We start from the raw sequence: 14481 nt of genomic DNA, 5'->3' as shown, positions 1-14481 counted from the left end.
ACCAATTTGGTCCCAATTAGTCTTGAGCAATGGCAATTTATGCCCTTGCTTTGTGCCCAGTATATCTGTTTTAAAGGGAAGAGTGATTCTTATGAGCATAATGTTACCAGCTGGGGATACTATGTGTTTCAGTGAGATAGCACTATAAAACCCAATTATAAGTCCCCATCACCACAACGAAAAGTTACAACAAGAATAGAGCAGTTTTTCGAAACCATGTATTCATTGATGACATACAGAAAACAATTCATAGACCATATAACTTATAGGTGCGGTCTTTAAATGTTCGTAATTGTAAATATATACTAAAATATCTAAAAAGTAAAAACTTATACAGAAGTTTGTCATACAACGCATTCCTTTATTGGCAACTTAGCAATCTATCAATGCTAACGATGGCACGTCGTATACACAACGACAATACACAACCTGAACAAAATCAAATTTATTTACTTTTAAATTGTCCATTGATTGTCGTTATTGGTTATGGTTACATATACTCCTGGGCTATACCATATCAAAGTTATGTGTGCGACAACTTACGAATTAGGTGAAATAGTTTGGTCCTTTGATATACATAAAAAGAAATCCGGTTGAATAGTGGTACACTATAGAATCTACTGGCTTTGGCGTCGCTCCTTTGTGATATTCGAAAGAGGTCTCTGCCGGCCTGTGATTGGTCAGTTTTTACCGAAAATATAAACCAAGCGTTGGTATAACGATAGTGATGACAACCTCTGAAGATTGAGGATAAGTCGTTTGAAACACGTGATTCCGGTCAGCTTTAAATAATAATGTCATATGGTTTTGATTGAGTGTAACGATACAAAGTTTGTCCTTGACCTGTTCCGGCCTCAAGAACAAACTTAAAGATGCCCCACCGCCGACAGAGCATAAATGATATTCATTACTTGAACAATAATTGGTGTTTAATCGTGTGTATATATGTCTAATTAACACAAAAATAATATAAGATAATTTATTTTGCTTTTGGTGCATGCGTAATCAGTACTTAATTCCATATAAGATATAGTGCCACGGAATTTTTTCTGGATGCAATTATTTTTTTTTTTTAATTTTTAACTTGAAGTAAAATTAGAAGCTCAAACTTTTCAATGGTGGTAATGATGTAAAGTAAGTAACTTTTGTAACTGAAGAAAAATACCAAATCGTCTGCTACTGTTTTTGATAGTGAAAAAACCCACTTGTCAGCGGTGGAGCATCTACAATATTTTATGTTGGCATTTAAGTTATTGGCTTTGATTCAACAATTAATTAGTGATACAAATATTCATTTTAATCATTGACTTTGGTCAGTTGACTCCGTGTTTTTATCACAGAGAATATCCTTATGTTTTCTTTGTTCACTAGTCTTATATAAGTACATGCATTAGGCCCAAAAAAATATGTCTGTTTAGGGTCATATAGGCAAAAATAGTGACTTTCACTCTAAAATAATGGTCGGAACTGGAGTCTGAGATCGAAATCCCATTTTTTCGTAGAAAAGTGGGGGGAATTAGGGTCGGGGGTTAAAAAACAGGGCCGGTCGGGTAACCCTAAACAGACATATTTGTTTTGGCCTAAGCATGATGCCAAGATTACTACATGCCTTGTGTTTTAATCTCAACACTTTCTACCGGTATTAGTTTCGTCATAGGCGTGCGTAGATGTACCTTCGTCCAATATAATTACCCTTTCTACAACTAATCTTGTTACATCCGGTTTACCTGTGAAACTGGACAATGGTCATTCCTGTTTTAAGAATTCGTAATCATGTGACTTGGAGGCAGTTGGATTGCCAACGATCAAACGTACAGGACGTCAACCATCGGATATTCATTATACATTTCAAGGTTGGATTTCCAAATAGTGAATGTGAAACTACGGACTTCTTACTGGATTGTCATCTACGGACATAATACATATTGCCTATATTGGATTACCAATACCGGTGAACTTAATTTACTTTCTAAGCAATGTGCCAATATTTTGTTTATTTATAATATGAAAACCAAATTCAAATTAACAATACAAGAACGAGTACAAGCCAATCGAACTTTTTGTTTTGTGTCCATCTAATTAAACCCAAATTTGACGGTCCGAAAACAAACAACACACAATACACGGCACACATATTCCTTATTATAAATCCTTATGATATTTGCTTGAATGACGTCATAACAAAATGTCGACCCATGCCACTAACCACGGCCTCTAACATTTGGCATTGGTTTTTGGTCATTGAACCATTTTATGATTCATTATCCTCATCTTTGCTTTAGTATGTCAAAGTAAGATACTCATAAAAATGTAACCAGAGCTTTTGACCTTCGACATTGACTTTCGATTCACTCTCATTGGTCTTTGGTCATTTGCTTCTTGCATAATCCTTTACAAGTTTGGCTCTAACGGCATACAGACAACATGAATACTTCTGGGTAACTGAATCTCGATGTGTGTTCCAACTAGAACTTTTAACAAATAATTTTCTGAAAGCTATATCCTAAATATTGACAATTAAACTCTTTTTTTAATTTTTGATTCATGGCATTACAGGCCCAAAAGAAAAGTTATAAGCTAACTGAAACCAACACCATTAAGTGGATGGACGGCGGACAAAGACGACATGGCATAATACATCAGCCGAATTAAAACAAAATCCATAAGATTGAAGTTATAAAGTTTATTTAGATTTCGTTTCAAGAAAACGGAACAAATCGGGATAAGTTAGACAAGTCTTATAAGTTTGTGTAATAGAGAACTTTGCTGTGTCCATCGGAACATCTAAGCTCCCCGTCACAAAGTGAAATCCGGAGGTTGTTCCTGTAAGAGCCGTGGGAGGGAGACTGCTTATAGATCTCCAGCACGTGCTGATGTCCGTTATTAAGCGTGGTGTAGACCGCTACGGTTTGACCTTTACGGAGTTGATCCAGGTCGTCTTGAGACAGGAAGACATCGTGAAGATGAAGGCCAACTTGGGCTCCCGCTGAGGAATGAGATGTGTGGTAGTGTTCCTCGCTACCTGCGGGATTGAATACGCTTTGGATGGCGGCGGGTTTCTCGTGCAAGTACCTGACATCGTTGGCCATGTTCATCACAAGCTCTTTTAGCGCGTCTACTTCTTTGTAGATAGCATTACCGTCCTGGTGGGTTGGTAAGATTGGGTACCTTAGACGTACATTTCCGACTCTAGGAATGTCCTTCAGAATGGTTTGTGTACCAGATGGCACCACGGACTGTGGGTGGCCTGCGCTGTCCAGCACATAATGAACTGCTTCCCGTTCTCTGAAGAACTCTGTAGGAGTTTGATAGAAGGTCTCTTTGTTTGTTCCGTTCAGAGCTTTCTCCGGCGTTTGACCATTGCGACCATTCGCCGTTACGGTGTTTGCTGGGCTTTTATGAATGTCTCCGTCGATACGTGCCAAGTTATACGGGTTCCATGTAAGTAGTGGGGTCAACCAAACAATTTCCAGTGGTATGGCGTAGGAATATCGTGATGTATCAGGAGTGCAAACTTGTTTGTGCGTGATTTTGCTCTTCACGCATGATGTATAAGACATAGGTGCTACGTTATGTTGTGTATTGGCTGCCACCCACAACGTTCGGTCAGCAAACCCGCGATTGATAACTTTGGTACCCATGGCTCCTTTCTGATCAACACGGTACCAATGGTGGTAGTTACCTAAGTTCAGTTTTGTGTTGTTGCGGGGAAAGTGTGCGTTGTAAGCAATAAGACCGAATTCTCCTCCGGTAATATTTGCTGGATAATTGTCTTTACCTGGAATCTCCTCCATGATGGCATCTAGCGTCGAGTAATGACTAAATGTCGGTATACCCTCACCGTAACCAAGATCTGCAGAGAACCCACGTTGATGTCTTCCAAATTCAATGAGGTCAAATCTGGCTAAATTCGACTTACCGAAATCGTACAAACTTTTTTTGGATGACAATCTGGCGGCTAAGTCATCTTTGATGAAGAAGGACCCTAGTTTAAGTTCTTGCTGGATAGGATGACAAAGGATACGTGAATTCCAATAAGCATAGCTGGCCGTACCATTGACAACACTCATGATCTTGATCGGGTTAAATGCTTGACCTGTTTCCATTCCATCACCTGCCAATACTTCAAGCTCCAACGGAGCCGCCATCCACCTACTTTGGTCATGAACTGCTCCGTTTAACCATGTACCTTCTAAGTAACATAACACGGGTTTGAAAAAGTCAGCGTAGTCACTCCGTATTTTGGTGTCCTGGTATTTGAAAGCCCTGAAGTATTCCTGCAGCTCGAAGATTTGCTCGCTGATCTTGTGCTTGGAGAGGACTGAAGGGGGAACCCTAGGGTAAGGAATGGGTTCTGTTTTGTGCCAGTCATGAGTTGTCTTACTTGGCATCCTAAGCTGAAATTTCTGCCATGGTAATCTGAACTCAACGCCATTTAAGACAAAAACGTTGGTGCTGATAGCAAGTCGGTCTCTGTTATTCCGAACATCTAACAATACATCGGGATATGGATTGATGACGTCATTGAGGTAGGGTCTGGTGCCTCTATGCCGGACCATCGATTGCTTGATCCCCGAGTCTCCGTCCGACCGGATTCGCTCTTCCACTCCCAGCTGCTGCATCATTAGCTGCCGACTCATGCCCTCCAGTGTCTGACGCGCGTCCCCTAGCTGTGCGTCTAATGGGTTGATGCTAGTGGTCGGTGTTGTCGGCCTATGCGTCGCATGGTGGGCGGGATGGTGGGTCGCCTTATGGGTAACATGATGTGTGTTACTTCCGGTCGCCCCGTTGCTATGGTGCAGCAAGCAGGCAAATGTCAACACGATCACAAGCTGCAACATTAAGAAAAATGTAAACCAAACATTGAGTTTCGGTAGAATTACAATAGCTATTATACATTACTGAAATTAATCATAAAACTAAATATGAAATTGCAGTTGCAGTTCTCGCGTTCAAATATCACAGTCAGGTGGATTGAGTTTAGAAGCATATAAAATCTGTTACAGAAGTTGCATTAATCTTATATGTCAAATACAAACTAGGTTGGTTAATAAGTAATTCGACCATAGACCACTTCTAATCTAAGTTACCGGCCAACATGATATAATTTAACTTAAAAAAACTTGTTTTGATTAAAGGCCCAGTACCTTTCCGAAATGGCTTTTGATTTTTAAAATGGGAGTGTACAACGAGATTGATAATCGTGTAGATTGATAATCTTGTAGAGTCGCAATTGTAGAGTTAGATTACCGTTAATACTGAATTGATCAATATCTTTTGAACAATTTTATTAAAATATATGTTAATTTTCACAACGCAGATCGTATTATGCTGACAACCACTGCGCCAGACGACAAAACAGTGAAAAAAATCTTCCCTGTTAACATAGATTACAATGTAAATAATGTATTTGATTAGTGTTATTATCTCATTTTAGACCATCGATATATATTTTCCTATATCATCATTGTTTTTTAAAGAAAATTTTGATTTTTGTCTGGAAAATGTAGCGGACCTTTAAATTACATAACCTACATGTTCTCGCAATTTCGACTGACAGACAGCAGCCATCGATGATAAAAGAAAATAAATGGCTTTCTTATTTCTTTTGAGAATAACAAATTGTATGCGGTTACTTAAAGTGTTGATCAGCTTATAGAGCAATAATTATTATTGCAGCTAGCAATTGCGTTAAAACACAATACGGTGATTTTTTGAATATTACAAATTTTAGTTTAAATTAATTTTCGTATGTCACCATGTAAAGATACGTTTTTACTCGAACTTATATGTCATTATCCGACTACATTTTCGTTTAGATTGTGATATATTTTCCTTTCCCCAATGGGCAAGTGAATTAATCACCTCTGCTATTACAGACTTCAATTCCCACATGACAACGCCAAAGGAATGCAGATAAAAATAGGAAAACAAAACTAGGTATTTTTTCTTATGCTTAAATTCAAAGGTTATCCATCCGATGCCAAATTAAACAGCCGAAATCATCCCGAGGATAGGGTTCTAACCTATGATAATTGTCTGAGTTCCGTGAGCGTTGTCTTTTAAACACTGACGTCTTAAATAGAATCATATGAATCTCAATTAAAATGTTTAACAGAAAGTAAATAAAACATATATTAAAAAAACGATAAGGATTACTCATCATAACTCACAATTACAAAACCTCGATTAGTGTCACAGAAAAGACACTTGTTGAACTATTTGCCCACTACCTTTCGAAAAAAAAATCAGAACATAAGGAAATGTATATCGATGGCCTAAGAAAAGGTGACATCAACTTAATGCAAAAGGGATTTCCTGCTTAAAACATGTTTAACTGCGAAGATTCATTTTGCTGTTTTTCCGTCAGACGCAATGATAGCCAACTAACGTATTTAGGACGATGACGGAAAACATATAAGACGTTATGAAAATCATCATTTTATTTATCTTAAGTAAAAAGTTCAGAAGGTGATGATAAGTGTAGTATTATCGGAAAGCTTATTAACTTTTGCGACACCACAAGATTATCAATCTCGTTTTCTACATTTACATTTTTTTTTTAAATTAAAAGTAGTTTCGGAAAGATGATAAGCTTAAAGTTAATGATGGTGAACCTAAACATACAAAGAGATACAACTAGACACTGCCATCACAGAAATGTCATACATGGTCAAATGCTTACCATATTGACGAGTGCTCCAAGTCGCTGCTGACAATGATTATTGTTATGTAACCGTCCTTATTATATATATGTTTTACCGGACAGGTGTTGCTTACCGAGTCCGACAAAACGTTAACCTATAACCTGAAGTTATCTCCCTCTAGAATTATCTTCCTCTGTGTCCTGCTATGATAGTGTTCCGGTGTCTTTTTTAAATGTTACAGACTACATCTGCTGGTTTTGTCTCAGATATAGATTAAATTCTAGTAACAATTCGGACACAATGACCTCAGAATTATAGTTAAAATACCGGTATACATATATTAGAACCTTACCAACTCATTACATTATTATGTCTTAAACGTTTTCTGCTGTAGCTGATTTCGACCATTTCGCACTCGTATCCGGTATTTTGGTACTAGGTATAGCATAAAAGTAATCTTTCTTATATAAAATTTTCATGTTTTCATGACCCCCTAGGCCGTATATAATGCCCGATTAATGTAAGGATAAGTTTAAACATTCGTTAAGATTTAAGATTCAATAAATCGTATTAAACGTCGCATTATTTATACAACATTAACGACGTAGTGGTATTCTTGCGACAAAATATGTTAATGGTAATTGATAAAACATCCACCTAATAATATCAATAGCTGAGATCCAAAGTTTCGATGGCAACCCTATGATGTATACATGTATGTAGCAGATTTCTCAGACAATTTGATACGAGGGTTACAGCAAATACTGATTCTTACGAAGTACTACAGGAGTACTTCACAAGTATCTATATGTACAATGCCAGCATAGAACTGTATCTTATTCTCATACGGTACATGTTCCTGTGATCGAAAGACGTGTGGAACAATCCACTGAAAAATGTGTTTCTTATTCATGTAACTTACATAATTCATCATTAAGATTTCTAGATTTCGTTTTATGATGAGAAACTTCAAAAGTTGTTTTGTAGGCCTACCTACCATTTAAAATATTCAAAGAATATATATATACGATTTTATTCACTTTGTTTATTTAAAAACATATGGTCAAAAGAAAGTTCGTGATTATATAACGATATGGTACAACAAGTAGAAAACTCGGTCAGATATACATGTGCATTTGTACTTCTGTTTATCTAGTACCGAGATATCAATATCAATATCGAGATATATGGCCACCATCTAATTATAGTGGACTATATATCAGACAGCACACTGCAATTATATAGCGTCTTCAATTAAGTCCACAAATCAACATATGTTATTCACTACCAAGAGTTACCCATATTTTGAGAACTGCAATACTTACAATGCATAGGTTTTGATTTTACAAAGTAAAATAAAAGCGCAGATGAACTTTGGTAGTAATGCAAAAAATCCTGATATGTACGTCTACAATACAGTGAAATGAGTACACACGGCATAACCAAACGGTCAAGTTGTCTATGCAGTTTCATTTCACATCTTAGAGTAATTATATCGGTAATTATAATGTGACTTGGGTAGATATGTTTTCATCTTAAAGTCCCATTATGCTTTCACCAAACTTTGCTAAAATATACATTAACATTCCTTATGAAAGGTTCTTCATTTGGTTTCTTTACAATGAAGATAATTACGCAATAATCAATTAGTAAAGAATTCTTAAAATAGAACGGGTTGATTTGCATAGTTAAAAATACCTCGTGTATACGTATGTGTTCGATACCCGGATATAGTAAACAAAACACGCATGGCCGAGACAGAGGGCAGTTTTGAGGAAACGGTGAGCAATACAATGTTCTATAATTGTTTAGTATATGATACATATTAGATTCCACAGATTATAAATGTGTCCTGTCAAAGGTTACATATAGTTTATATAAAGCTTAATACAAAATACGTATTAATCGAAAAATAGTGGATGTAAATAGTGAAATGCATACGTGGGGCACCATATGGGGTATTTTATCGTACAAATATATAAACACGTGGCCGTGTCATTTTTGGTGATGATCGGTTGATTTTCTTTCCTCTCGTGTAATAATTTGAGATAAATACAGTATTAATCCAAAACTATATATAGATAAATAAATACCATGATGCTACTAATCTATTCATAATTTGAGAGTAAGGAGAGCACAGTATATCTAAATACTTAGAACATACGTAAAGAGGTGGACTAATAGCTTACTATATACATGTATTATAACTGCTTTCTATTTATTCTTTGGGTATTTTAGAACGATATTCGTCTATGAAATATGTGATAGTACATGCATGTACATATAGATGAAAGATCACTGGAATCGACGCTAGTCGAGATACATCAATCTGTATGTTGTATCTATATACCGATACCTGTCGAGATTTCATTTCTATATAATTAACTGCTGATTAAATGTTTTTCGATTACGTTTCGTGTATTTAGAAAAGGATTATATACATCAAGTAGTGATTACCAGGTGCATGAGTCCTAATTATCGTATGGGCATTTTTAAATATAGGCCTACAATTTTATGTACACGGAGCAAATTAAACTAATCAAAGACTCGCATTTATATTAGTACAAACGTCAGTATTAGAGTGAACTAAGGGGATATAAATATTGTCAGACTATTGGAGTTTCATCATTAAAAAGACACAACATATATTATCTTGACCCTTGATACTACCTGGTGGACTATCATTTGCCGTCGGTACGTAATTCTTATATGTACGTAGTAAAAAGGAAAAGGAAATTGAAACTGAAATTTCTCTAATTTCACGAGTGTGCATTCCATTTTACGCTGAACGTGAATTATGTTTATTAGCATTCAGCCCATTTGTTTTCATAGGAAAAGTTCGATTTGTATAAAATATGTGAGAAAAAATAAGTTCGTGATGCCTGCTAAGGACTTTACCAGTCTTATTTAAACGGATATTTTCCCCATTTTCTCTGCTTTTAATGAAGGACTGATCCAGGTTTTCTTTAGCTGTTTTGCTATACTTTTCCATCAGATCTTCTTCACTTGATGAACTGTATAGAAATCATTAACGGACTGTTTTTATACTCCATTTTTAATTAGTACTATTCAATCAAACCAAACTATTCTACATTTTGTACATGCATTCCTTTTCCTGTCCCGTGCATGCAATGAATTATGAGATAAAATGAATCACATTGGCCTACATATGTGGTTCATGCACTGGTGTTTGGCTCTATAGACATTTTTTCTCTCTTTATATATTGACACAGTATTACATATACATTTGTACATGTATATATCATATATAAAGAAAAAAAAGTCTATAGAGCCAAACACCTGTGGTTCATATACATGTATCTTTACATGTAGCATAAACATATATTATGTATATATGTTTTTGCATGTAGTAATTACAAAGTTCAAATATGATATTATGCTATAATGTGGATTGTACTCAGTTAGTAATTCATGATCATGATCACTTGTCATTGATATATCCGATAATGCCGATATCGTCGTTGTCTCAAACACCTGGTCTAAGTTTCATGTACATGTTCGCGATCGGTCTGCGATGGAGTAGAACATGTAGGTTTTCCAGACTTCGTATGTATGTATGTATATCTATATAGCAGGTAACGACATGGCGTGTTTGTGTTTACTTTCATTTGTTTACGAGTTTGGCGAGTCATCCCGTGGGAGGCCTCATCGGGTAACACAAACGTACGTGTGTTCGGTTACGATGTACACAAACGTGTGTTCGGTTTCCATGTACATTTCAACAAAGCTAGATTAGACCCTATAGGCATCTTTAAATCGTTATTACAAAATACAAAATGACCTCCAATTTAGCAAGAGATGTTGTTTTGCATTATTCCAACAGTTTACATGCTCATTACAGAAACTTAGAAGTAAGCCTACGACCATAGGCACTAGTTATGTGTCAGCCCATGAGTCTCAAACTATCAATGTTTCTGTCGCCACAAAGCCCAGACTGATCAGATAGACCATGTTCTATGTACAAATATAATAGATGACTATGTGATACCATGGTATCCTTGTTTGTGTTTATTCATTCGGTTTCTTTGCTTGTTTTTACATCTTTTACCAAAACAACTTCTAACAATTTACATAAGCAATGGAAATGTGTTTAGATGTAGTGCTAAATTACAGTAATAACACGAATAAATATCAACAAAAGATGGAAACAATTCCTTCTGGAATATCTGATGATTGGTAACTCATGCAAAATAGCTAAATGCGTAATGAATAAAATTTGCCTATTTTCTTTTAATTTGGAGTACCAACAATCTGATTTAAAGCAGATCCCCATTATACACTGCTATATGAACGTAGTGTATAGTGATGTATTAAAATCAAATTGGAGTACAAAACATCAAATTTAGCATTTATTTGTTCTTAGTGTAGTTATAATAATTATAATTCTGGTAAAAACGATTATGGACTCATTTCAATAAGTCACTCAAACTGTATAACCTGAATATATTTAGGTAAATCAATATATAATTTGACCTACTGAGGACGCCAACCTATCGGACATCTGCCGAGGATATATCAGGACGGGTATCAGACAGCGACAAACTGATACTCCCGTATCTGGCAGGTGTGAACCACGTCCGTATTTATACAGAGGTTCTACAGGTAAAACATCACATCTCCTCAGACTGCACAGAATGGCATTCAAGGTAAGGATAAATTTAGTGTGTAGTGAGTTGATGATTCAATAGAAATTAGACAAATTTAAAATATTTAAAGTATAAAGTATTTGTCGTCTTTTTATTATTTTTATGAATACAAATATGAAAAATAGGATAGACATTAGTAACTGTAGTTTTTATTAGAATTAGAGTGACATGAAATAAGGTAGCAATTGCTATGACCGCGTTAGAAAAAAATGAGTAGCTAAAAGACATGCGACCATTTCACATTTTGATTACTGGGTTAAGTATTCATTTTATTTTTGTAATTTCTAAAATTTTGTTCGACGATTATTATTTAAACTGACTGAAAAAAAGCTTAATGCTAGTCACTTTTAACTTGTTTGCATATAAATCTGTATTTGATATAATTCTATCGTTGTCAGTTTCCTTTTTTCTCTTTTTATATCGATTTCTTGAAATGTGTTGTTTCTCTATCTATTCTCTTATCGTTGATAAAACCATTTATTTCCATTATGAATATTGAATTTTAGAGCAGTCGTAAAATGTTTTACGATGACCAAGTCAAGCACTTTGAATTATGATATTGGTACCTTGTACATTGCCCTTTGTTATGGCTGTCAAAGACGAGAGAACACCGAGAAATTCCTAATCTTACAATGACTCTGCATCTCCGAGCTCTTTGAAAAATTAAGATCATTAAATAACGAGCATTCATACACCATGACTAGAAGCGATATCCTATTTACGTTATGTTTTCATTCTCGCAAGGAGTAGTCCGTATAACTATACATTTCCTTAAAAGTGTTTACGATTCTCATCAATGCTAGTCCTTATGTCTTTTGCTGTTCTCGTTCCGTTAATAAGTGCATTATTGTTTAATCATTCTGACGTATGTGTTGTAGATGCTGTTGGTTGCGGTATTAACCGCCATGGTGATGGCAGCTAGCGCCAATCGAGGTCACGATCTGAATGTACTAAAGGGTACAATGCAGACTCTAGCCCGTCAGCTTATGCTCCAACAACTGTTCGTGGAAGAGAGAATAAGATCGGATGGGGACTCGGGTGTCAAGCAAATCAGGATCGAAAACAAGGGAACAAGGAGTTTCTTCTCCGACTCCATCACTCAACGGTCCGCCCTGGCCATCCACGACCACTCCAACTACGATCGTACAGTAGGTATGGGCGAACTAATTGTTGTTCTCAATGGCGTAGAGTTCCGCACCAGGCACAACGACTACAAACTTCGAATGCCAAGTAGGAATTCCAAAACATACAACGCAATGGAGGACCTCCCGTTCCCTAATGTCCCACCATCGGTTAGAAGTAAGCAAACCGTCGCAGATCAAATCAAAGAGATGCGAGAGTATTTCCGGGCATTCAAAGAACAGAATACACACATCCGCTCAGACTACAAACAGTACTTCAAGCCCGCCATGTGTTACCTTGAGGGCGGCTGGACTACTAACACAGACACACTAGAAGAGCCTTTCCACAGCGACCGACATTTTCTGGACGCAGCTGGATGGACTGACCTTCAGAGGAAGATCCGATTTACATCTTACACTGGAAGCAAGAGTTTGATGGAGAACTATGGATTCTTACCAACCACCCTTGTAGATGTCAAGAACGGAACACCAGTTTACGCTCAATGGAACTACCGTATCCTTTGTAATCCAATTAAAACTGAGCTAGGGCTTGGAGACTTCGCTCTTGTAGACGACCTTGGTGCGCGTCTGGCTAACAGGAAGACCATGGATCAGATGTCACTGACTAAGGCAGCACGATTCACCTTGAATCCCACACACAGTAGTCATCAATACAACAGCACCACCATGCATGGGAAACTTGACGTCAGGACGTATGGGCAAGGCATTATAGATAACATCATGCAGGAGATTCCAGGAAAAGACAATTACCCTGCAAACTTAAATGATCACGACTTCCAGAGAACAGAATACGATATGAAGTATTCGAACCTTACTCTCTTGAACACTGGCTACTACCACCGCTGGCTGAAGTATAAACAAGCAGGTGACTCCAAGACACACACTTTGTTCCGTGGGTACTCTGACCAGAATCTGTGGACTGCCCAGACCACACAGTCCCAGATCACACCCCGTACCCTCAGGCAGTGCCATACTGACCCACACACCCACAAACGTGTGTGTGGTGATATCGCCTCCAGATACACTTACGCCATCCCACTAGAGATCATCTGGCTTACACCATTGTTAAAATGGAACCCGTATGATCTAGCTTTCCACCACGGGCCATCCACACTTTCACCAGCAAACGCTGTCGACGCAAACGGTCGTGACGGAGGCATGTCTCACAATAAAGCCTTTAATGGTACCCGCTCTGACGCCTTTTATTTCACTCCAAATGATTTCTTCAAACCAGGAACAGATGTAACTAGGGAGGCAGTAGGCGTCCTTGACAAGCACGGTCAGGTGAGGAGCGTCCGATCCTCCGGAACTAGAATCTTTCTTCCCCATATTGAAGGCGTAGGCAAGGTGAGACTAAGGTACCCAATCGCCCCAGCTCATTTCGAGGGCAATGCTGTCTATAAAGAGATAGACGCACTTAAAGAAATGGTAATGCATATGCAGGACAACATGAAATATTTTGAAAGGCCACCAGCAGTGGAAACACACACTGTCAACCAAACCCTTGTAATAAACCCAAATGACGAGCACTTCCAGACATCCAACACCACGTGGAACAATCCAGGGCCTCACGTACATGACATCTACCTGAACCAAAACCAATACCATGAGGTCACTCGCGGTAAAAATGTGTCTGTCTACACGACCGTGGCACTTGGACACCAGCACTTTATCCAAATGACCCGCGATCCCCACAACCATACCATCTTTATCATCACACAGTGCGACAAACACCCAACGTGTCCGGGCGGCCACACAAACATCCTGACACATCTGCCGTAAGACAGAATGTCGTTCTTTGGAAAGTCATACCGCTGTCGAATTGCAATGTATGTTAAGAAAAATTAAAGTATCATTTGGTGTTAAAGACGATTCCTGTTTTGACTATTATTCAACAAATTATATTTTTGGTTCCTTAAATTATGATTATATCTAGCTGCTTATTGCTCGTCTTTAAGTTTTTACAAATCCCTGCCATATGCTCAAGGCACTTGACATGGGTCTTCTTAAAAATCTTTTTCATCA

At 37.4% G+C, this 14481-nt stretch overlaps 2 protein-coding genes across 2 annotated transcripts; one reads left to right on the top strand and one right to left on the bottom strand.

Moving 5' to 3' along the window:
• Positions 1-2668: 2668 nt before the first annotated feature.
• Positions 2669-6718, bottom strand: LOC138323444 (uncharacterized). Its single transcript, XM_069268069.1, has 2 exons — positions 6686-6718; positions 2669-4832 (listed from the first exon to the last, which is right to left on the bottom strand). The coding sequence occupies exons 1-2, from the start codon at positions 6686-6688 to the stop codon at positions 2739-2741; spliced, it is 2097 nt and encodes a 698-aa protein (XP_069124170.1). The 5' UTR covers positions 6689-6718; the 3' UTR covers positions 2669-2738.
• A 4447-nt stretch (positions 6719-11165) lies between these two features.
• LOC138323443 (uncharacterized) lies at positions 11166-14323 on the top strand. Its single transcript, XM_069268068.1, has 2 exons — positions 11166-11314; positions 12193-14323. Exons 1-2 carry the CDS (start codon positions 11303-11305, stop codon positions 14236-14238), a joined length of 2058 nt encoding a protein of 685 aa, XP_069124169.1. The 5' UTR covers positions 11166-11302; the 3' UTR covers positions 14239-14323.
• The last annotated feature ends 158 nt before the right edge of the window (positions 14324-14481 follow it).

The sequence above is a fragment of the Argopecten irradians genome, chromosome 5, assembly GCF_041381155.1.
Source record: "Argopecten irradians isolate NY chromosome 5, Ai_NY, whole genome shotgun sequence".
NCBI classification, from domain to species: Eukaryota; Metazoa; Mollusca; class Bivalvia; order Pectinida; family Pectinidae; genus Argopecten; species Argopecten irradians.
This window is presented reverse-complemented; position numbering and strand designations above follow the sequence as displayed.